Source organism: Leucopleurus acutus (assembly GCF_964270905.1).
Source record: "Leucopleurus acutus genome assembly, chromosome: 7".
Classification (NCBI taxonomy): Eukaryota; Metazoa; Chordata; class Mammalia; order Artiodactyla; family Delphinidae; genus Leucopleurus; species Leucopleurus acutus.
The window spans coordinates 36,040,320-36,065,080 of record NC_139150.1 but is presented as its reverse complement, the minus strand read 5'-3'; the positions used below and the strand labels follow the sequence as shown (position 1 = coordinate 36,065,080).

Here is a 24,761-nt window from a genome sequence, read left to right as displayed (position 1 = left end):
ACCTGGGCCCATGGCAGTGAAAGTGCTGAGTCCTAACCAGTGGACCTCCAGGGAATTCCTGATGCTCATAATTATTAATGTACTGTTTCACCAATACGAGGTGAGTGTACCAACATACAAACTTCAGTGTTCTCTACTTTTATTTATTTATTTGAGTACACTAGTGGATCCTGGATGAATCCTTTGGGGGAGGGGACTTATCCCAAGATAATATAAAATTGTTACATCCTAATAGTAGATATTAGATCCAAGTTTTGATATTTTTGGTAAATCAGATGTTTCTTTGGTACAATGAGTATGGTAGAAAATGTCTAATTCTTGTTCAATAGAGATTTAGCCTTCCTAATTAATATTATTTACTAATACTGTATATTCTTTGTTTCTCCTACTCTGAATTTCATTTTTTTTTAGTTTTTCGTGTATTTGCAAGTTGAAAATTGATTCAGATTAGGACTTTTATGCATTATTATGGAATTTAATTTCACACATTATAGATTTTGAAATTTATTGTAATCTTGGCTCAGAACTATTGTTCCGAGTCACAGTGTAATACAGTCTGCTGGTTGAATCTAATTAAGGTGTCGTATCACTTGCATGCAGTATGTATCTTTGCCTAGAATGTTCTAAAATTCCTCACTTGGGAATAACACTTCCCTCAGTTCTTGGTTTGATTGAAAAACCCAGCAATATTTGACACACTGTATGTAAGTCTTGTTTAAGAGGCAGACTTTGTTTATCTTTTGTGTTTGTTGACTATTTTAAGCAAAATGCTAAACTGCAGTTTCCAGCATGGTTACTAATAGACTGAGTATTAATCTTATTAATGTCGCATATTCATCTGCTGTCATTGCATTCAAAGACAAGCGTGACTGTATTCCAGTTCTGGATACACAAATATTAAGGAAATATAACTAATTTAGTAAATGAAAGTTGAGTAGCTTGAAAGTAAAATTGCTTTCTAACAAGTATAATTTATAATTTTAAAGAAAATGAGCAAGTTATCTCTTTATGAGATAATACTTTACAATTATAGGGTTGACTGCAGTACTATTATTATGTGTTGGAGAGGTTGATCACCTGCCTTTCTTAGTACTGTATGAAAAAACAAACAATTTCAAGCCCATTAGTATTCCCAGGATTATCTCACTTATTAGCACACAGATCTTTTTTCCTCCTCCCACTTGGTTTCTCCCTCTATTACCTGTTTCTTAATCTCATTTGCAAGGTAATCAGCCCTTAAATAAACAAGAATTCTCCAAAGATTGAGGAGAAACCAGGGTTAAGGGGCACAGGCCTGGTTAACACAGGGCCTTTTGTGAAGATGCTCTTCCCCAGCAGAATTGTTCCTCTCAAGGCCTTTTCTATTTGATCCTTAGATATATACTTTCAGTATTTAAATAAGGAGCCTTTCTCCCTGTCTATTTCTAGGTATCCTTAGAACTTCCAGTGTGGTACAATAGAAAAAGTATTGTATCTCTCTTCTAGTCCTGTCTCTACCCTTTTATTGCTCTATAACAGTGTTTCTCAACTTTGGCGCCATTGACATTTTGGACTAGATAATTCTTTGTTGTGGGGACTGTGTATTGTGCGATGTTTAGCAGCATCCCCGGCCTCTACCCACTAGATGCCAGTAGCAGCCCCCAAATTATGACTATCAGAAATGTCTCCAGACACTGCCAGATGTCCCCTGGGGGACTAAAATCACCTCCAGTTGAGAACCAGTGCCTTACAACGTTGAACAGGTATTTGATTTCCCTGGCTGAGACAGTTTCCTCATCTGTGTAATGTAGTTAGTAATCCCTGCCTACTGCACAGGATAAAATATATGTATAAGTGCTTTGTGTGTTTTTAAGTACTGTGTACAAATAAGAGGTTGGGGTAAGCCTGGCAGCAGAACTCAGCTCTGGACTTTATTTCTGCTAGTACTTCAGTGTAGAGAATGATGCTGAGAATGTCAGGTCTTGGTGATGGGGCACAGACCTCATGCTTTGTTTGTCGATAGTACTCTATAGAGCTGTTCTGTTCAAATGGAGAAAGTGGGTGGGTATGTTTCAGGAGGTGATATGAGCAGGACATGACTAGTTGATGTGTTCTTACCAGGCAATGCTGAGATCCTGAGGCAGCTGCAGTGGGGCAAAGCTCTATTGAGAGGGCATGTGCATCCTCAGAATGACTCTAGCCTTTCTTACTATACTGAATATTTAGCACTCTGGCATGCATGGCTTTGCCAACATGCCATCTTTGCTTTGCTACCTTTTTGAGTAGCCCTATCTTCCCCTCCTATTTATTTCAAATTGAACAAACATTTATTGTCTCTTATGTGCAAGGCATTGGTCCAAGTGCTTTCACATACATTCTCTTCCATTCCTTTTATAACCCTGTAAGTGGCATTACTATACTTGTTTCACAGTAACAGTAGTAATAGTAGTAGTAGTAATAGTAATAGTAGTGGAGGCAGCAGCAATAGTAGAAACTAGACGGTATTGAGTTCTTACTCCGTGCGTGTGCTAAGTGCTTTATATGTATTAAATCATTGAGTGCTAGCAGCAATTTATGGAGTTGATACTGTTATTGTACTTCTTTTTACAGATGAGGAAACTGAGGCACGGCAAGGTTAAATAGCTCATCCACACAGCTAGTAAGTGGTAGACCCTGGATTTGGATCTAGGCAATTTGTCTCCAGAGCCTACTCTTAGGAAACAGGGTCAGAAAGATGACATAACTTGTACAAGCTCAAGGAGCGAATGAAAGGCAGACTAGGATTCAAACATAATGTATGACTCCAGTCTCTGCCTGTTTCCAGTGTGCCAAGCACCACACTTCTCATTTACTTAACCTCCCTGCCTCTCTCTGGATAGGATTGCTTCTATGATGCTAACTTACAGCACAGCACAGGGGATCTATTAAAAGATACTTCGTGAATTCAAGTTGGGATGATAAAAGGGGTGATAAATAAGAGGCAAAGAGGAACTTGGAATCAGCCTCGTGGAGCTCTTGTCATTCAGTGCTTTGGTCTGAAAATTCATTTTTACATCTGATTTCTATAGAATTCTGCTACTTTTAGTTAAGAATGCTTTTGTTTTGGATGGTAGTTTTTGAATTTAAAGACATAACATTTATTTTATTACATAGTTCTGGTTATGGACCTGTTATCTGTGTGTTGGAGCAGACCAGAAAGGTCTAGAACCTGGAACCAGATTTATCCTCGGGGTGGGCAGGTGATGATAGGAGAGAGGTAATGCAAGTAAGTTAAACCCTTATAGATGGTATATTAGTTTCCTAGGGTTGTTGTCACAAAGTACTACAAGATGGTGGCTTAAAACAACAGATATTTATTCTCTCACAGTTCTGGAGGCTAGTCTAAAATCAAGGTGTTAGCAGGGCCATGGTCTCTGAAGGCTCTAAGGGAGACTCCTTTGCCTCTTTCTAGCTTCTTGTGTTTGCCTGAAATCCTTGGCATTCCTTGGATTATAGATGCATCACTTCTGCCTCTGTTTTCATGTGGAAAACATGTGTGTTTGTGTCTCTGTGTCTAAATTTCCCCCTTCTTATAAGAACACCAGTCATATTGAATTTAGGGCCCAGCCTAACCCAATATGATCTCATCTTAACTTGATTACTTCTGCAGAAGCCCCTATTTCCAAATAAGGATGCATTCACAGGTTCCAGGGGGACAGGAATATTGGGGGGTCACTATTCAACCCAGTGCATATGGTATCCAGAGAGTAAGCAGCAAATGGCTTTGTGTGCAGTCAGCATGAGGAGAGACCCACTGGAGTAGGTGCAGGTTCTGACCAGTGAGTAAAGCAAGACAGGACACTCTAGAGGTTGTGCAGGTTGTGATCAGAAATTCAGGTAGATCATGACCCTTTGATCAGTGTAAGCAGGTAATAGGCCGGTCTCTACTTTCTATGGGACCCTGGCAAAAGCAGGCCACAGTATTTGAGGTACCAGGCATCTGATCAGTTTGCCAAGAAAGAGAACATGTCAGGTACCCAGGATTTGAATCGTGAGTGGCATTTGGTCTCAGGAATAAGGAAAAGCTCAGCTAAGAGAGTGGGGCCAACTAGATCAGGGCCAGCCATGCAGCAACTGTGACTCGCTTCTGAGTCCCAGCGAGGTGGCTGAAGCATCCAAAAATCCCCCCTTCCCAGGGATAGGCCGGGAGCCCAGGCAGCAGTGAGCCTTCAGTGCTTGGTGGATGACGGATAGTAAGGAGAAATGGATTAGAGGCTTCATTATTATAATTCACAAACAAACTGTCAGCATCTGACATTGGCAAGCGTTAAGGTGCCCTGGCAAGACATAAATAAGAGTGGTATCTCTGGGTACTAGTGAGTGCTTTAGATAAAGGGGAATGAAAAATTTAATAACATTAAATGTCATTTGTAAAATGAAAGCTCTTGTCCTTCCTAGGAAACACTTTGTAGGTCAGCCTGTCTGCTCTCATCAGAGAGGCTGAATCAGAGGTTGAGTTGTTTTAATGTTAACACCTTTTCTTTTTAAATAAATTGCTTGATAATACTTCCTTGGAACTTTGACTATTTCTTTAACATATTCAAAATCCAGCCTGTCATGTAGTTCTAGGATTCTGAGTGATCTATACTGTCTGTTTCTCCCCTCACTGTTAAGCTGGACTGATTTCTGTGAGAATTATGTCCTAGGCAATTCATTCGTAAGAACAGAGAACCCCAATGCTGGTGCTAGTTGAAGCCTTCTTCACCTACTTACCTCCACCGTTCTAGCCTCGTTCAATTACTGTTGGGTGTGTGTGTGTGCGTGTGCGTGCGTGTGTGTGCGTGTGCACGCGTGCTTGCCCTTGTCTCCCTGGACCTATGATATATTTCTAACCCAGGATCCTCATTCAGGTTATTTTGTCATTGATTATTTTTGGGAGCCCTCTGGATTCCATCAGACCATGTTCCTTAGTTTCCAAAGTTATCACAAACAATTCTGTGGTGAATGTTACTGTTCATAGCACTAATAAATTTTTGTATGCCAAATTATTTGCTTAGGATAAATTGCTAGAAGTGAAATTGCTGGATCAAGGATATGTGATCTTGAATGCTTTTTATACATATTTCCAAATTACTCTTCAGAAAAGTTTATGCTCTCTCGTTGTATATATAAGCGCTCTTATCCCCGAACTCTAACACTGGATAATTTTTTTGAAGTTTACCAATTTGGTAGATCATATTTTTGTTTAAATTAATGGCTTTTTTTTTTTTTTTGGCTGCGTTGGGTCTTCGTTGCTGCGCGTGGGCTTTCTCTAGTTGCAGCAAGCCGGGGCTACTCTCTGTTGCAGTGTGCGGGCTTCTCATCGTGGAGACTTCTCTTGTTGCGGAGCATGGGCTCTAGGCACGTGGGCTTCAGTAGTTGTGATGTGTGGGCTCAGTAGTTGTGGCTCGCGGGTTCTAGAGTACAGGCTCAGTAGTTGTGGAGCACGGGCTTAGTTGCTCCATGGCATGTGGGATCTTCCCAGACCAGGGCTCAAACCCATGTCCCCTGCATTGGCAGGCAGATTCTTAACCACAGTGCCACCAGGAAGTCCCTAATTGCTTTTTTATTGCTAGATTAGTTGAACATATTTTCATGTTTATTAACCATTTAAAAGTTCTTGTTTTGGGAATTACCTGTGAATATTCTTTGCCCATTTTCTTTTGGAGTGTATGCTTTGATCCCATTTCTTCTTTTATGGAACAAATATTAATTGAGCACCTTTTATATGTTAGGGCCAGACAATTTTCTAGGTGAACAGCACAGACAAAATCCCTATGATTAAAGAGTTTATATTCTAATATAGTGAGGCAGAAAACAAACAAATAAATATGTAGTATGACAAGTAGGGATAAGGACTGTAAAGAAGGTGCCATGAAAGGCAGGTAGAGATGATGGTGGGCAGGGATGCTATTTATAAAGGTGGTTTGGGGAGGCCTCATGATACCACTGGTATTTAAGGGGAGACATGAAGAAGATAAAGGCACAAACTCTGCTGATATTGGGGAAAGCATTATAGCGGCGGGAACAAAGAGTGCAAAGGGCCTAAGGCAGGACTGTGTTTGACTTGTGATGTGATCATAGTTTGATGAGTGCGGGAGAGAGTTAGGAGGTGAGTTTCAGAGGTAGCAAGGAGTGGGGTGGATGTGGGGTTACAGACCACGTAGGGCCTTGGAGCCAGAGTGAGGAATTTGGATTTCATTCTGAGTGAGTTGGGGAGCCATTAGAGCGTTTTGAATAGTGAAGTGATATGACCTGACCCAACGTTTTGAAAGAACATTGGTGTTGGTAAGTAGAGACTAGACTCTGAGGGATATTGATGGGGTCTGGAAGACCAGTTAGGAGCCTCTTGCAATATATCAGATGAGAGACCCTGCAGGTGTGATACAGGTAGTAACAGGTGATTCTGGATATATAACATAGAACCAATAGATTTGCTGATGGATTGGGTGCGAAGTGTGAGGGAAAGAGGAGCTAAAGAAGATCCAGGGTTTCTGACCTGAGGAGCTGGTAAGGCAGTTGCCATTTGCTGAGAAGGGGAAATGTGGGAAGGAGAGGATTGGTGGTGATCTGTGAGAGCTTTTTATGTGATGAAGTGTATTAATCTTTTGCCATTTAGGCGGAAAGGTTTTTTCCCTCAATTTGTTGTTAATTAGCTTTGTTAGTTGTGTTTTGCTGTACAGAAATGTCAGCTTTTAAATCTTGTCATCTGTTAATCTTTATAGTTTTTTGGTATTGCTGTCATGTCTAGACAGGTTCTAAAAAATAATCACCGATGCTTTCTTTAAGTATTGTCATGGTTTAGTGTATGCATTTAACTCTTTAATCTGGGTAGAATTAATTTTGATATAGACTGTGAATTACAGTTCAATCTTAATTTTTCTCATATAATTAACCTGTTATCCTAGCATCATTAAACAATTTGTTCTCTGCTAAGAATAATGATTCTATCATTTCCTTTGAATTGGGAAAGAGGGGTGTGTGACAGGTTGTGTGAAGAGGTATTATATCACGTATTTGTGTTTAGCAAGCTCCTAGTCTTGTTTTGGTTGATGACTTGGTGACTGTAATCTCTGAGTATAACAGGTTATAAACATTTATCTCCTGAGTCTCTTCCATTCCCAAAAGAGGTACTGGCCTTAGAAGGTGGCTTTCATCAGTTCCCTCAATGATTGTGAATTCTGCCTTGCGGATGATATGTGACCTGTTTTTAACCACAGCCTGTGTCCTCCTACCAAATATGCTTTTCTGTGACCCACTTTTGTCAACTGTTAATTCCTCTGGGATTATAAACTAAAATTTGCTTCAGCAATAAAAGCACTGACTACAGTGTATACTTCCTGTCCATTTAATCATACTATAGATTCCAAAGCCCTGTAACATTTACGTTTGCCACTCTTACATTATCTGTGTTCTAGCCCTTACCCGATATGTGGATATTTTAGAGGTGACAATATATTGTGTTTAACTAACTGGATTTTCTTCTTTAAGGCAAGAAATGGGTTTCTTATGTTATTAATAATGTTTACCAAATCTTAAACTTGGATGGAGTCCTCAAGCTTGGAAGTAAACCTCCAGCATGTTGTTAACCTTAGAAATTTGTGTTAAGGCTGATTGAACCTAAATCTCTTAAATGCTTTCTTTGTTTTTTGTAGAGAGGGAAATATGAGGTTCCTAAGTGGCTCTCCCCCAGTAGTATTCTGCTTCTCCAACAAATGCTACAGGTAATCTTTGTTATTTATTTTAAAATAATAGAAGTCTTTTGTTATTATTTGATTTTAAGATGTCTGTAGTGCTACTACATTTATCTATCAGCTGTAAAAAATTCCATTCATTGTATCTACTCTGCAGATATTCTCTACTAGGTGCTTTCTTTGCAAATGCATTTTTTAAAAAAGACTACTACCATATATCTTTGCTGACTTGGTTTTTCTTCCTTTTTCCTGAGCATTGTCTGTTTTCTCTAACCAGCTCTTGCTCCACTGTTTTCTGTTTTCTTGCTCCCACTCTTTTTCCATTAGATATATAGTAGATACGGAATAAATGCTTAAATGAGCTGATGTACAGTTGAGTGGGCCTCATGATCTAGTGCAGTGGTTCTCAAACTTTAGCATGTATCAGAATTGCCAAATGGGCTTATTGAAACACAGATTGCTGGGCACCACCCTGAGAGTGTCTGATTCAGTAGAGCTGGGGCAGGGCTAAGAATTTGCATTTCTAATAAGCTCCCAGATGACACTGATACCGCTGGTCTGGGAACCACACGTTAAGAGCCACTGATTTGGTGTTATGATCTCTAAGGGTGAAAGACAGGAGTGCTGAAGTCTAGTTATCCACCCTACCAAGCAATAGGCATGCCACCTAACCAGGTTCTGACCTATAAAATGGGGATTCTGAGCTTGGCCTCAGTGCTTGCTACATAGTATTACGTGGATAAAATGAGATTAATGGGAAACACTTTGAAAAATATGAGTACCTTATTAGCAATATATTTTTCATTATTATGTATTCAGTTTTTCCATATATTAAGCCATCTCTACTTTTTATTCAAAATTTACCTTAAGCTCATCTACCTTGAGTAGGGCAAGACCACCAAATCTCCATAATGAGATTGAAAACACCTCATCCTTTCTTCTAAACTCCCCAAAACTTAATCTTTGTTGATTAATTTTTCTCTCCTCACATTTGAAAATTACAAATGGAAAAGAAAGGTGTGCTTTTCAACTTGTTATATGTGATTGTAAGCTCATCGGAGGTAGAGATTGCATATTCAGTGTGAATGCCCTGCATTGTACCTGCTTGAATATTAAATTGGTGAATATTTCCTGTGAATAGGTTTTCCAGCAAAAGACTATTACATCATACAATAGATTGACTTAACTTCATGAATAATGTCCATACCAATGAAGTTCATGTTTGTTAAACATTTATCTTTCTAAACCTGTGTTGGTAGCTATAGTTTTCTTGCCTCTATTCCCTTTTTAAAAGAATTTATTCCAAGGCCATTTTAAGGTCTTTGACAGCATTTTTGTGATGATAAAGTTTACATCTGTTCTGATGAATTTTGAGTTCTCAGGAGGAAAGGTGTTCTATGCTCTCTATTTAAAATGTTAATCTCCAGCTACCTCTCAATGGCCACTAGGTGGACCCAAAGAAACGGATTTCTGTGAAAAATCTATTGAACCATCCCTGGATCATGCAAGATTACAACTGTCCTGTTGAGTGGCAAAGCAAGACTCCTGTAAGTAAAATGAAATCCAGTAAAATTAAAAAACAAAGACAAAAACTTTGTGTGGATTCAGGATGTACAATGATGTGGTCTAAATACAAAAGAAAATATATTTTGTAAACTTATCTGTCAGATTGGTGTTTGGGAGATTGTAACTGAATTGTATATTTGCCCGTTAATCTCTAGGACAGTGGCTCCTAGCCGGGCCTGCACATGAGAATCACAAGGACCTTAAAAAAAAAAAAAAAAGTGTCTGGGGCTTCCCTGGTGGCACAGTGGTTGAGAGTCTGCCTGCCGATGCAGGGGACGCGGGTTCATGCCCCGGTCCGGGAAGATCCCACATGCCGCAGAGCGGCTGGGCCCGTGAGTCATGGCCGCTGAGCCTGCGCGTCCGGAGCCTGTGCTCTGAAATGGGAGAGGCCACAACAGTGAGGCCCGCGTACCGAAGAAAAAAAAAAAAAAAAAAAGTGTCTGTGCTCTGTCCCACAGCAATTAATGGATATTTTTTAAAAGCTCCCTGGTGTTTCTCACATAGTCAGGATTGTGAACAGTGCTCTGGGAATCTTAGGCAAGTTACTTAACTTTTCCAAACCTATATATTTGTCTGTAAAAAGTAGGTTAAACCTGTTCTTTCTATTTCCCAGAGTAGTTATAAGGTTATAGAGGTTCTCAAACTTTTAAGTCTGAGGGCCCCTTTATGCTCTTCTTATTCACTTATTAAAATATTTAGTGATCGATTCATTTAAAAGTAACAGTACTAAACCTATTACAGTTTATCACAAATATTTTTATGAAAAATGACTATTTAAAAAATAAATTTAGTGGGAAGATTAGCATTGTTTTACATCTGTGCAAATTTCTTTAAAGTCTAGCTTAACAGAAGACACTTGGATCTCCCCTGCTTCTGCATTGTTTTGCTATGATGTTTTGATTGGAGATCCTCAGGGGTCTACAGACCATACCGTGAGAACTGGTCTAATATATATATGAAACAACTTTATTTATTTATTTTTAACATCTTTATTGGAGTATAATTGCTTTACAATGGTGTGTTAGTTTCTGCTTTATAACAAAGTGAATCAGTTATACATATACATATGTTCCCGTATCTCTTCCCTCTTGTGTCTCCCTCCCTCCCACCCTCCCTATCCCACCCCTCTAGGTGGTCACAAAGCCCTGAGCTGATCTCCCTGTGCTATGCAGCTGCTTCCCACTAGCTATCTACCTTACGTTTGGTAGTGTATATATGTCCATGCCACTCTCTCACTTTGTCACAGCTCACCCTTTCCCCTCCCCATATCCTCAAGTCCATTCTCTAGTAGGTCTGTGTGAAAGAACTTTAAATAACACAAAGTACTATGCAAGTTTAAGCAGTTATATTAATAAGTATTCCTACATTAATGTTTTAAAAAATAGTTTTTAACAAATGGCAATTTGAACTTGGTAAAAATGTGAGCATTATTAAAGGGTATATATAATATTTTTTAATTGAAGTATAGTTGATTTACAATATTGTGTTAGTTTCAGATGTACAGCATAGTGATTCAGTTATGCATATGTATATTTTTTCAGATTATTTTCCACTATAGGTTATTATAAGATATTGAATGTAGTCTCCTGTGTTATACAGTAAATCTCTGTTGCTTATCTATTTTATGTAAGGGGTATGTATACTTTGTATATTAGCAAACTATTGCTGCATAAAAATCCGCCCCAAAATTTAGTGACTTGAAACAATAATAATTTACAGTTCTGTGGATCAGCAGTTTGGGGCTCAGCCAGACATTTCCTGTGTGAGTCTTACCTGGGGTCACTCATGTGGCTGCAGTTAACTGGTGACTTGACTGTGGCTGGATGGTCTAAGCCTCACTCAGAAGACCAACTGTTTGTGCTGGTTATTTGTTGGGCCACACTGTCCAGCAGGCTAGTCTGGGCTTCTTGATATGGCAGCTAGATTCCAGAAGAAGCCAGAAAGTGGGCAAACCCTAACACAAGCTTTTTTTTTTTTTTGGCTGCACCGCGTGGCATGTGGGATCCTAGTTCCCTGACCAGGGATCGGACACGCGCCCCCTGCATTGTAAGTGCAGAGTCTTAACCACTGGACTGCCAGGGAAGTCCCACACTCAAGCATTTTTCAAGGCTCTGCTTGCATTGTGCTTACTAATGTCTGGCCAAAGCAAGCCACAAGGCAAAACCCAGAGCTAGTATGGAAAGTATAGCCATCAAAGTTGGTACAGTTCTTATCCTCTTTTCATAGATAAGGAAATCAAAAAATTAAACATAACTACTTCAGAAATAAATCTAGTGAGAAGAGTGGCACTGCTTTACATCTTTTCTGATTTCTTTAAAGTCTAGCTTAATAGAAGACACTTGGGTACTCATCTGTTTCTGCATTCAGTCTGTTTTGATATGTGTTGTTTTGATTAAAGCATATGAAGAAAATGCAGCCTTACACAGATACATAGTTAGAAAAGCATTTTAATGCTTTAAAGGAGAAGTGTTTTAATAGCCTTTTCAGTTAATTGGGGATGTTTTTTTGACAATCTGCTACAACGTCTGCAAGGAGAGGGGTATGTGCATGGGTCAACAGAATAGCTTGGATACATGCCACATTGTAGACCTGATACAGCTGTGGGGTATTTGCTTTCTGGAAGAATTATACCAATAAATATAAATACTTGGAAAAATAGACTATGTTTGTTTTTAACCCCTTCTCACTAGTCTGCCCACTGTTATGACCATGCAGCCTGATCTGAAATTCCTCCCGATTCTCCTATGACTGTCAACCCCTAAAATCTCTCTTCTCCATATTTCCTTTAACCTTCTAAGACATCTTTAGTATCTATTGAGCAAACACAATTAGAGCTGCAACTTAATGCTAACAACCATCAACACTGAGAGCCTAGGACAGTAGAGTATACGGTGTCTGAGCAGCACAGCAGCAGGGCCCGGGGAGCTGTGACGTGCCCTTGTGAGGTGGAGAACATGGGTGGTGCACATGCCTGTGTTCAGCCATTGGGGGTCATCATTTCTCCACATGTGGGAGGGCTTTGCATGTCTTCTCAGCCGTGATCCTTAATAGGGTAGGATATGCTACTGTTTGCAGTGGAACAGATGCCCAAATGAAGAAAGTCTCTGATTTCAACAACACAAAGATTATTTTAAATTGGGGCACAGTATAAGGTAAGATACATAGTTTTGAGTGTTCCAAAAAAGTATATGATTTTCCTTACATCTTAGTATAATAATTACTAATATTTATTGAATGCTTACTATAATAGAAAAGTATGCTACTGTAGTACTATAATATAATATAGACAGAGCCCTTAGGATAGTACCTTTAGAGGCTTTGTGTTTTTAACTCTTATTAACTCATTCAATCCTCATACAAACCCTCTGAAGTAGGTACTGTTATTGTCCCCATTTACAGATGAAGCAACTGGGCACAGAATCATGAAATAACTTGCCCAAGGTCAAACAACTAGTAAGTGTAGAACCAGGATTTTAACCCAGACATAAGGGCTCCAAAATATAATGGATCTGACAGGCCAACTAATTCAAACTCAGGGCCTGTATTCTGTGTAGCTGTAGCCTTTGTGATGAGCATTAGTTGTCTGGTCTCTGTTGGAATAGCTACTGGAATAGAGTCATGGAGAGGTGGCATTATGGTGTGGTAGGAAAAACCCTGGGCTAGGATGAAAAATGCCAGTTTCAGGCAAATTGCATAAATTTTTCTGAGTCTTCATTTTCTCACCTCTAATATGGGTATTCTAATGCCAGTCTCTTCTGTATGTTTGGATCCTATTTTGTCATCTATAGAGTGCCTTTAAATGTTATGTCATTAATCTGTCATGTCTGCCTTACAGAGCTGTCGCAGGGATCAAATGAGTTATATACAGAAGAGCTATAAGGGATTATTGCTTTTTGAAGTATTTGCTTTTCTGCCTCAGTATTGTGTTTTATCAAGAGTGAACTATAAAAAATAATTCAGGTTTACTTGTATATTGAAGGTATAGATGCTATTCTGTAACTCTTTGTATGATCTCCTTGTATCATTTTCACACGTAGCTCTAGTACCCAAATATTGTATCAAATAGAAGTTATATTCAGTTCTATTTTCTGCCTTACTGAACAGGAAATGTAGTAGGCACGGATAATCCAAAATAATTGGCTAGCTTTGGGTATGCATTTTTGTACTTAATTTAACTGGAGCATGTGTGGCTGAGAATTCAGAGTACTTAAAGTGTTGATCCCCTTTGGAAAACTTGAGATAAACCATATTTTTCAGACTTTGGTGTCTTGTCCCACTCTTTTCATTCTTTCCAGTTCGGGAGCCCAGCAAAGAAGATAGCATCTCCTTCCTACCCTTCCTTCCTTTCCTCCACACACCTTGTGGTAAAGTTACAGAGCAAGAAGCTATGGGGGAGAGGTTTTGGTTTTTAAGGAAGTAACTTAAGATAATGGAGGGAACCCCAGAAATCATTTCCTTCATGCTTGAGCAGTGGTATCAACAAGAAGATACCCAACTGGGTGGTAAAGTGTCCAGGCGTCTGAGGTTGAGCCCTTCCTGAAGCAGGAATCTACATTTTGTGGAGCTGCTAAGGTCAAAGCAACACAATGAAAACTTACTTGTGGCATTTTTGACTTTCATAAAACCATCAGTATAAACCTTTGTGGTCTCCCCATTCTCCTTCGCCCTTGAGGTTGAGCTTGTACCAGCCAATCATGCAGGTCATTGTCTGTCCTGTTCCTCTAGTTTCGTGATGGCAACATGACTTTCTCTTGAGTCCGATGTTACAAGTGTGGTGTTCAGAACAAGGGAAGGTCATGATATTGCTCTGCCACGTGCTGGTACCTTGAAGGTCAGTGAGAACCTGAACTATGTGATCTAAAGAAAGGGCCAGAATGGTAAGGGGGGTTAATCATTAAAACAGTGGTTAAAGGAACTGGAAAAGAGAAAACTTGGAGAGGAAAGGTTGTTGATAATAGGAATATTCAAATTTCTGAAAGTTCTTATACCAAAGAGGAAATAGAATTATGACTGTTAGTAAAAATAGTTAGCAGTTTTTTGAGGGCCTACTCATTTATGGTGATGTATTAGGTACACCCCATAGGTTACATATATTGCAAGGCAGGTGCCATCTCTGTTTTACAGATGATGAAACTGAGGTTCAGAGCGGTGTAGTAATATGCTCAAGGTCACATGGTTATTTTGTGATGTAATGATTAAAACCAAGGTCTCTCTACTTCCAAAGCCTGTCAGCTGTCAGATTGTACCAATTCACAGTGGGTAGGGATCACAGGGAGACAGACCTTAGGGGAAGAGGAAGAAGCTAACCATCTCAGCTGTTCTGGAGAGGAAGACTTAAAGCAGAAAACGAAACATCCCATATTGGGGCTGTTGTGAAGCGAATTCTTACATTGGAAAGATGACTTTTTTTTTTTTTTTTTTTTGCGGTACGCGGGCCTCTCACTGCTGTGGCCTCCCCCGCTGTGGAGCACAGGCTCCGGAAGCGCAGGCTCAGCGGCCATGGCTCACGGGTCCAGCCGCTCCGCGGCACTTGGGATCTTCCCGGACCAGGGCACGAACCTGCGTCCCCTGCATCGGCAGGTGGACTCCCAACCACTGCGCCACCAGGGAAGCCCCTGGAAACATGACTTTAAAATTACATTCCTTATGATTCTTTCCCCATATGATTTTATGAACTCCTGTTCCAGGTCCAGGCCAGACCCTTCCTGCCTTTTCATTCTCAGTGATCCTTGTTTGGTTCTGAGAACTCATTTCTGGCCCCATCTCTGGTGAGGTCTCATCATGCAGGGATCACAATACTTGGATAATTTCTGCCCTTAAGCAAAATAAAGTTTGTGTAGCGGCTGTGTCACTTCTTCCTTTTAAAAATTGTGCTTTACTGGTACCTTCAGCGTAATGATGATTGTGCAGCATCTATGGCACCATCATAACGGCTCCTTGGATTGTGCTAAACCCAAACATAACCTGGGGGACGATATGCTACAAGTCTGAGCCACTCTTTTACCCAGTCTTTTGTCCTGCCAGTGATTTTGGATGCCTAGATGACTGCTCTGTGATGCAAATACCGGTCCCTGTCTTGCGGTAGGGGAGGAGAATATAGTCCCTTGGCTGCACAGCAGAATTGTAACAGTTGATCAGATGATGAGGGGGATGTGAAGGGCTGGGAAAGAGCTCATCATCTTCTTGAACTTCTTATTGTTATCTGCTTATATCTTTAAAAATTGCGGAGAATGTTTATTCGTGTTTTTTTTTTTAAATAAATTATTTATTTATTTATTTTTGGCTGCGTTGGCTCTTTGTTGCTGGGCGCGTGCTTTCTCTAGTTGCGGCGAGCAGGGGCTACTTTTCGTTGCAGTGTGCGGGCTTCTCGTTGCGGTGGTTTTTCTTGTTGCGGAGCACGGGCTCTAGGCGTGCGGGCTTCAGTAGTTGTGGCTCGTGGGCTCTAGAGCGCAGGCTCAGTAGTTGTGGCGCACAGGCTTAGTTGCTCCGTGGCATGTGGCATCTTCCCGGACCAGGGCTCGAACCATGTCCCCTGCATTGGCAGGTGGATTCTTAACCACTGCGCCACCAGGGAAGCCCGAGAATGTTTATTCTTACCCAAGAGTTTGACAAACTCATGTTGTTTTTACATATTGGTGTTTGATTTTGCCAGGTAATTTTAAAATTTCAAAACCATAAATATTTTGTAATTTTTTGTTAATAAAGTTGATAAAATTTTTTTGTAGCTTATTCACCTTGATGAAGATTGTGTAACGGAACTTTCTGTATATCACAGAAACAACAGGCAAACAATGGAGGATTTAATTTCACTGGTAAGAAATACAGCATGAATTCGAGAGTAATATCTTTTGTTTCATCATTGTTTTTTATTTTATCAGTACATTAAAAATAGTATAGCATTTTTCAGACCTAATGATTTTACCATGGGTGTAAATATTGCACTTATTTTATGTTTATGTGTGTTTTCCACTCAACTCTTTTCTGATGTCTGGTGGATATACTCTTTAAAAATGAGATTGATCAAAGAGACAATGGAAAAAAAACTTTTAAGAAACAGAACAAATGAGTCCAGAGAATTGACAGAGTTTCAATTTTGACTACTTTAAATTCTCTAACATGGAACTGTGATTCTGTTGTAGAAATGAGGTAAACACAAAGCAGTTTTCATTTTACCTGAAAGCAACCTTGTAGCATCGTATCACCCCCAACCTTATGAACCAAATACCATGGAATCATCATCATGATTTCTGGTATTGGATCATTTTAGCTCTTTCAGATGCTTAATCTTTAGATTACACATGTGGTTTTTTTCTAGAGATGGAGGCACTCACAGCTGTCTCTGAGTACAATCTAACACGATGGGCAGGGATTGCAGCCAACATGGCTCCTGGTTCAGTACTATGTCTCTCATCACCTATGAATCGTATTTGTTTTTTTCTCTTTTCTAACTTGAAAGGTAAAGGCCTTAAGCAAATTTTTTTTTAAACTAACCAAACTTTACTAAGCCACAATTTTTTCAGTGAGGAGGAGATATGAAGGAATTCTTTTGAATAACATAATACGTCTTTTGAATGACAATTCCAGACAAACGGAACATGTCTGGAAAACAGAATGATAATTTACTTTTTCATGGAATGAAAGGGGATGGTAAGAATTGGGAACTGCTGCCAGATATGTCAGGTCCTTAGTATTTTACAATGAAAATTCGAAGTTTTCGTGTAAACAAGTTAAAAAAAAATTACATGACCTTTTCTTTGGAATGCTCTTTAATAGAAAACTATATTTTGGATTCAAAAAATTTCTTTTTTAATTTTTATTATAGAAAATTTCAAACACCTACAAAAGTAGAGAGACTAGTATAATAACAGTGGTTTTCCATGTACTCATCATCCAGTTTTAACAGTTATTAATACTTTGCCAATTTTATCTATATTCCAACACTACCCTCCATCTGCCCTTTTTAGCTAGGGTATTTCAAAGCAAGTCCCATGTGTCATGTCATTTTATCCAGAAAAAATTTAGTATGAGATTCACAAACTTTTAAAATCTGAATCTTAAAACTAACATACTCAGAATTTCAAGAATCATTAGGAAAAAAAAAAAGTCTTTAAAATAGTATCCTTTATGTGGTGTCTACATATAATTTTCAAACTTAAAAATGAAATGGAAATGGGAATTGTTTTCTTACTTCTGATACAGAAAACAAAATAATGAGGCATGATAGATTGTTTTCTGGTGTTACATCTCTTTAAAGATCTCAGTTATCCTGAAAGCTAGGCATGACCAACAAACATCAAGAACGTGTGAGGAAAGTAATAGTTTTTCTTCTTGTGTACTTTTCCCTCATTCTTAAATGCCTGTTTATACTTACTTTCCAGTCCTAGGGATGAGTAAACAACATCTTCTTAACCTTGCCTGAACATTGTAATCACCTAGGAACTTTAATCCTGATGCCTAAATCCCACCCCCAGAAATTATTATTTCATTGGTCTGGGGTATGGCATAAGCATCACAATTTTTAAAAGCTTTCCAAATGATTGCAGTGTGTAGCCAGGAGTTGAGAAGTATTACTCTAGATTCTTGCTCTTCAAAGTGTGATCTGGAATCAGCAGCATCAGCATCACTTTGTGCTTGTTAGAAATGCAGAATCTCAGTCCCACCTCAGACCTGCTGAATCAGAATCTGCATCTTAATAAACCCTAAGTGATTCATCTATACATTAAAGCTTGTGAAGCATTGGTCTAAGTCAGTGGTTCTCAACTGGGAGTGATTTTGCCCCTCAGGGGACATTTTTGGTTGTCACAATGGGGATGTGTGTATATGCTAATGGCATCTAGTGGGTAGAGGGCAGGGATGCTGCCAGATATCCTAGAGAATAGCCACTCACCACAAAGAATTATCCAGGTCAACTATAAAATAGTGTTGAAGTTGAAAAATCCTGGTCTGGGTGGTCTCAGAGAATTCACATTGGTTCTAGGTACTTTCCAGTTTAAAGAGCCTTGGGAAAACCAGGTTTGAGATCAGCCGTGGTCTGTTCTGGCATCTTGGGAGCTCTAGGGGCTGGCTAGACAGGACAGAGATAAGTTTAATGTGATCCATGCTGGGTATGGTGCTGCTGATCTTTGTGTAAGAGAGAGAAACAATATTATTCCCAAACATTCAACTCATGGAACTACCACTTTTATATTATATACATGAGCATTCTTTTTTTTTTTTTTTTTTTGCGGTACACGGGTCTCTCACTGTTGTGGCCTCTCCCGTTGCGGAGCACAGGCTCCGGATGTGCAGGCTCAGCGGCCATGGCTCATGGGCCCAGCCACTCCGCAGCATGTGGGATCTTCCCGGACCAGGGCACGAACCCATGTCCCCTGCATCGGCAGGCGGACTCTCAACCACTGCGCCACCAGGGAAGCCCTACATGGGCATTCTTAAACTGCTTTTTGTATGTGGAAGTGAGAGTCTCTCATGTGTCATGATTTTGAGCCATCTCATAGTCCTGTTGAGATTTTCTCCTGTGGTGCTAGAGCTTCCACTTCATAGCTTTCCTTACTTTCCCCCGATCTTCCAGCCTTGAGTGGCTCTGGATTGTGAAGCAGCCAGTTATGTATCTGGCTTCGCTGAGGGTCGCATGTGCACACGAGAACCTACAGACCAAGACAGATCCTTTCCTCTCACCCCTGCAGTGCAAACACCCATGTATTCTGGTGGTGGAAGTTTAAAGATTGAGGGCCTCGGGAGCAAGGTCAGGAGAAGGATGGTGGGCCACTCGTCAATTTCTCAAACCCTCTGTTCCAGTAGCTGCCTCTCCTCAGCCCAGGTGCCCAGGCAGTCCTTAAACATTAGGCTTGCCTGAACAGTAACTGGGGATTTTAAAATGTTTTTTGTTTTCTAGAAATGGAACCTTCTTTATAACAGGTAAACCTGTTGCTTTACTTTCAGACATTTGACTTTCAAAAGAGGGAGCTGCCTAGAAGATAAGGGAGACATTGGTTGCATTAGACTTGGGGATCGACATCACCTGAAAAGCATTACTAATGTGTTGATTTATCTGTTATTAAACATAGAACTCCCCTGTGCATCTTATTTTAATAAGTAGTATGAAGTGGCTATGGCAAAAAAGTTATTAAAAGGATGCTTTTTTGCCTAGGGAAGTAGAGTTTCCAGGATTGTAAAACTGAGGCCTGTTTAGAAAATTCCACCTAAAACCCTTAGCGCCTTCCAGGTATTGTTTACAATGCCTGGGTTATGCCATTGTTGACAAGCAAGTGGCAACTTGTTTCTGAGCAATTGTCTGTGAACAGTTTATGGCATCTCTTTCAAAAAGGCAGCTATCACCCATGAGACCATGGATGTGGGAGGTACAGAAAAAACCTTTTTTTTTTTTTTTCAGTACGCGGGCCTCTCACTGTTGTGGCCTCTCCCGTTGCGGAGCACAGGCTCTGGACGCGCAGGCTTAGTGGCCATGGCGCATAGGCCCAGCCGCTCTGCGGCATGTGAGATCTTCCCGGACCGGGGCACGAACCTGTGTCCCCTGCATTGGCAGGCGGACTCTCAACCACTGCACCACCAGGGAAGCCCCCAGAAAAATTCTTTAACATAGCTTCTGGAAAGTAGAGAGTGATTATAACTATGTAGTTTTCACCTAGTTTCCAAGTACCTTCTCCATGAAACCTTTTCCGTCCTTCCTTTCCCCCAACCTTTCTGGATTAAAGGCAACATTCCATGATAATTTATCACAGTGTTATACTTCTTCCACTATATTGATAGATCCATTATGTAAATTTCAAAGCATATACTATGATTGTGGCCATCTAAAATGTTAACAGATAAAATTTATTAATAAAATCAGAGGTGATAGTGGACCTCTTTGGATCGCGCACTTTGTGAGGTACATAGCACAAAATATTATTTAGCATTAAAATTTAACGCTTTTGTAGGGCAGAGGGTCTCAAAGTCTTGAGTACATTATTTAGAAACTTTCAGTCTTTCACGTAGATTGAACAGACATGTTTACATCCAACACTTCCTAAAACCTCACTAAAATAACAGTAAAGGAATAAAAAGACAATTCACAATGAAGAGAATAAAAGAGGAGACAAAAAAAATGTCAGTAAAATTTTAGAAGTTACAAAATGGCTAAGTGTCAGCTGACCTAGCATTCTGGAGAAAGCTGAAAGCAAAGTGCCTGCAGTGGGAAAAGGCAGTAAGCAAATTGATTAGAGCCCTGGAGCTCCAGAAAAGCTCAGGAATCAGAGGTCCTAGGAACCTCTGGAGTCAGGGAAGTGAGCAGGGTGGAAACAGGAAGGTTGGTTGAAAGTCTGTATTAGGAGCAGTTAGATTGCTAGGTCCCTCTGTTTGCCTTGTGCTGTATGATAGCCACCTCTTCTCCACTCCAGCAGAAGATTGGAGACATTGAACAAGAGGCACTCTTGTACCAGATGCAGCTCAGGTGGGGGTGATGAACCATTCTGAAATGGATGCATTGACATACACATTCCTCTTACTGAACAGTGAACCACTGCCTCTAACTCTCTTCCCTATTCAACTGTGAGAATGCTGGGATCAGGATTTTATCCTAATTGCAGTGGGGTTGGGGAAAATATTGGAAGACTCATCTCTAGGGAAAAGCCAAGAGAGCCAGGTTCCTGTCTCTTCACCTTAGAGAGAAGCCCATAAGGTAATGAGCAGGCCTAAACTACACAAGAGTCTTAAGTAGCTGCGTAGTATACTCTTTGCTTTCAAATAGAGACAGCCAGCCAAAGATCACCAGACCTTTGAGGACGGCCTCTAACGTGAAAGTCAAAGATCAAAACAAATGGAGTGGTGGGAGAGAAGAAAAAGCAAAGATGCTTAGAAAAAAACAGATAATGCAGGAAGTGGAAGAAAATAGCCAAGAAACAATAATTAATATTCTCTGAGATAAGAGAAGCTATTTCTTTTTTGAAATAGGAATAAGATGACTAAAAAGTAACATTTTAAGAGATACTCTTGAAGATTTAAAATATGACTACAGAAATGAAAAGCTCAGTAGAAATGTTTGAAAACGAAGGTAATGTGAAATCTTTCAAAAGTAGAACCTAAAGACAAAGAGATGCACAAAGAAAAGAGAAGGGGTAAGAAAGGTCCAACATAGACATAATAGAAGTTGCAGGAAGATAAAACAGAGAAGAAGAAGGGGAAGGAAACCATCACAGAAATAGTACAAGAAGAAATATTCCAGAACTGAAAGGTATGAGTTTCTAAGAATGAAGGGACTTAACTAGGGTTTGGTAAAATGGATGAAAATAGATTCACACAAAGGCCTGTTTTAGTGAAATTTCAGAAAACTAGGGGGGGAAAAGGAGATCCAAAAAAGTTTCTAGAGACAAGAAACAAAAGGTCATACACAAAGGCTTGGGAATCAGAAAGACTTTAGATTTTTCGATAACTGTACTAGAAGCTAGAAGACCATGAGACGGTGCCTTCAAAGCTGTGGAAATTATTGTCAGCCTCGAATTCCATACTCAGGCAAACCAGAGTCAAGTGTGTGGGTAGCATAGTCATTTATCAGACATGCAAGATCTCAAAAAACTTACCTCCTCTTCATCCACACTCAGGAAGTTGTTGGGGGCAATGTTCCACCAAAACAAGAAAGTAAACGAAGAGGAAGGAACAGGTAGGATCTAGGAAACCAAGGGGTATATTGTAGAATAGAAGTGAAGGGAACCCCTCAATCGACAGTTGAGTTGCAGGCTGAGAAAGAAGCCAGCCCAGAGTGGAGAATAGAATGCAGACATCAGGTGGAATGTCTCCAAAATGAGACAGAGGAGGAGACAGATTAGCTGATGTGTTGTGAACATGTTGGGAGGAGGTGAAGAGTGTTGGAGAGTGTGGAGTTGAGTTAGTAAGATGACTAACTGCTTCTTTTTTATTTTTAACTTCAAGAAAAAGTTTCAAAAGAAGAAAATGCAAGGATAGCACCCTGTGTGGTTTGGTTGCAGGGCTGATATTCAACCAGTATGGCCATACAGATTATTAAGATACTAGAATATTTGTATACTGATTGATAAATAACTACTACACTGAGTGCCCTCCCTGTTGCCCTGTAACCTTCCTTAGGCCTGGTACCTCCCTCCGGTCCTGCCTCATATCCAGCAATTAAAAGGTTAATAATTGGCATGGCAGGGGTTTCCCAGGAACCTACTCATATTTTGGCCTCTGTTTTGATTCACTGGGGTCAGGGTACCAATTAAATATTTTGAATATTGCCTTTACTTAGTTGCAAATACTATTTATATAATCATAATAATGTAAATGTTGATTTAACTAAAAATTATAAAACTATAGTAGGAGGATGCAGGGAAATATGTTCGGGGGAAGGAAGGAGTTGTAGTAGAGCTAAATTCTTATTTTCTATAGTAAGAAATCTAGAGATAATATCTGAAGCTGAAAAAAATTAAAGCTGTATATGCAATTAATTTAGAAATATAGAAAAAACAGCCAAAGGTGCCTTTTAGGGAGTGGAAATTGTGTGTGTGTGGGAGTGGTGTAGGGGATTGCTGTCTTTCATTATATGCTTTAAAGCCAAAAAAAATATCTTAATTCTGAATGTTTGTTACATTGAGGAAAAAATTAATTTAAAATAAAACATTATTTCAAAAAGCAAGTTTAGTCTTCTAAACAATTTGATTTTCTTTTCCTCCAGTGGCAGTATGATCACCTCACAGCTACTTATCTTCTACTCCTAGCCAAGAAGGCTCGGGGAAAACCAGTTCGTTTAAGGCTTCTTTCTTCCTGTGGACAAGCCAACTCGACTGCAGTCACAAACATCAAGGTGAATGTCAGAAGCTTTTGTGTGAGTGCCTTCTGCTCTTGCCATGTGCCCATCTTGTTCATAAGTGGATACATGCCAGGGAAGTTAACTTTGCTGGTGTCAGGGGCCCACAAGCAAGACATTTTTATGATTTAAATATTTTTGATGAGGAAAATGGGAAATTCTGAATGCGAACACTAGAATTTTGAATGTCTACATGGCATTAAAAACAAAAAAATTTCTCCCTCCCCTTTTTTCCACAAAAGTAACTCCTGATGTAGAGTAATTTTAAGCCACAGATAAGCTAAAGGAAAATAGAATTTACCTATAAAGCTACTACCACCTATAGATAAAATAGTTTATATTTTATTGTATCTTTCCAGTCTTTTTTTAGTATGCTTGTTTATATAATTTATGTAAATTATAGGACATATTATACTTTATATAACATGAAGTATTTCAGTGAATATTTTGATACTCACTTATATTAAGGGTTTAGGTTGTTTGTTTTGAGCAGCAGCTGTAGCTCATGCAACTCAAATTCCTTGTATGAGTTATAACCAAATTATTTTTTTCTATTTTGTTGTCTTTGTCTCATTTTCCTTTGTCATGAACATTTAGAATGGTGGAGAAGCCTTACATATTTGGAAGCACCATGTCATTCCTAAGTGCTCAAATTAGTGTCTGTTTTCTGTGTGATTCTTTGTATCTCCCATGCCTTAAAATTCCACCTTCCAAATACTTTGCCAGATAGGTGTGGAGCTTTGTAATGTAATCTTCCCTCCATTAATTCAAGTTGCAGTTTAAATGGTTTTAACATTAGGAAACTGTACTTTTGTCATTCTCAGAGAGAAAGAGTTGGCCCTCTTCATGGAATCCAGTATAGCAGAAATGATTATGTGTGTGAGGTGATATTTTTTTCTTTAGATCTCAAAACTCTGTTTTTAAAAAATGTTCAAATGCCACCTCTTTCATAATCTTTTTTTGAACGCTGAATCCCCCCCCCCCCCCCGGCATTTCCTTTAACAACTCAATTTTGACCTCTCTTCAATCATGTGCTGCAGGTATAGTGGGTCTTTTGTCCCTGCCAGACCTAATTTGTCTCCCTTCTCTCCGTAGTTGGTCTTTTGACCAAATTAAGAACCAAAAGTGTTAGTGTAAGGGGCTGTTGTGTAAAGAAATCTCTGAAGTGATATAATCTTATTGCTGGGTTGTTTTTCTAATCTGTTCTTCGAGAGTTGTACTGGGCTGGTGAATATCCCATGCCCAGGCAGATCTTTTACCCATGGACTCCATGAATCATCCTATCCCTCATCCTGCTCACAGGGCAAACCCTTTAAAGTCTCACACCCAAGTCAATACCTTTGGGTCTAAGAGGACACAAAAACATAAACTTTGCTTCTGATCAAGGTAATTTCAGAAAGATATTAGATACCTCCATACTTAGAATAAACCTCAGCTAAATTTTAAGGTTTATGACACCCCAGTTAAGGTTTAAGACCCTAGTTTAAAAGGTCTTAGACATTTTCCTAAGCCATTAGATTTTCTTATATCTGGATTGGTGTGGTCTCAATTCATCTGCATATGTGAGTCATAGAGTATCCAAGTAGAAAGGATCTGGGAAGATGTTTACTCTTATCTTCCATCTAATGAGCATTTATTTACCTAATAATTTAATCATTTGGGCATTTATATTATTGAGCCAATTTTTA

At 39.5% G+C, this 24,761-nt stretch overlaps 1 protein-coding gene across 9 annotated transcripts in view; it reads left to right on the top strand.

Moving 5' to 3' along the window:
• Positions 1-24,761, top strand: part of MELK (maternal embryonic leucine zipper kinase) — a 70,106-nt gene that overhangs the window by 26,445 nt on the left and 18,900 nt on the right. For 8 of the 9 annotated variants that reach the window (XM_082843224.1, XM_082843226.1, XM_082843220.1 and 5 more), the window contains 4 exons: positions 7,653-7,721; positions 9,140-9,238; positions 15,983-16,069; positions 22,942-23,070. In XM_082843224.1, coding sequence (XP_082699350.1) covers positions 7,653-7,721; positions 9,140-9,238; positions 15,983-16,069; positions 22,942-23,070 — 384 coding nt within the window. The remainder of the gene's footprint in view (positions 1-7,652; positions 7,722-9,139; positions 9,239-15,982; positions 16,070-22,941; positions 23,071-24,761) is intronic. The other variant, XM_082843222.1, reaches the window with a different exon arrangement.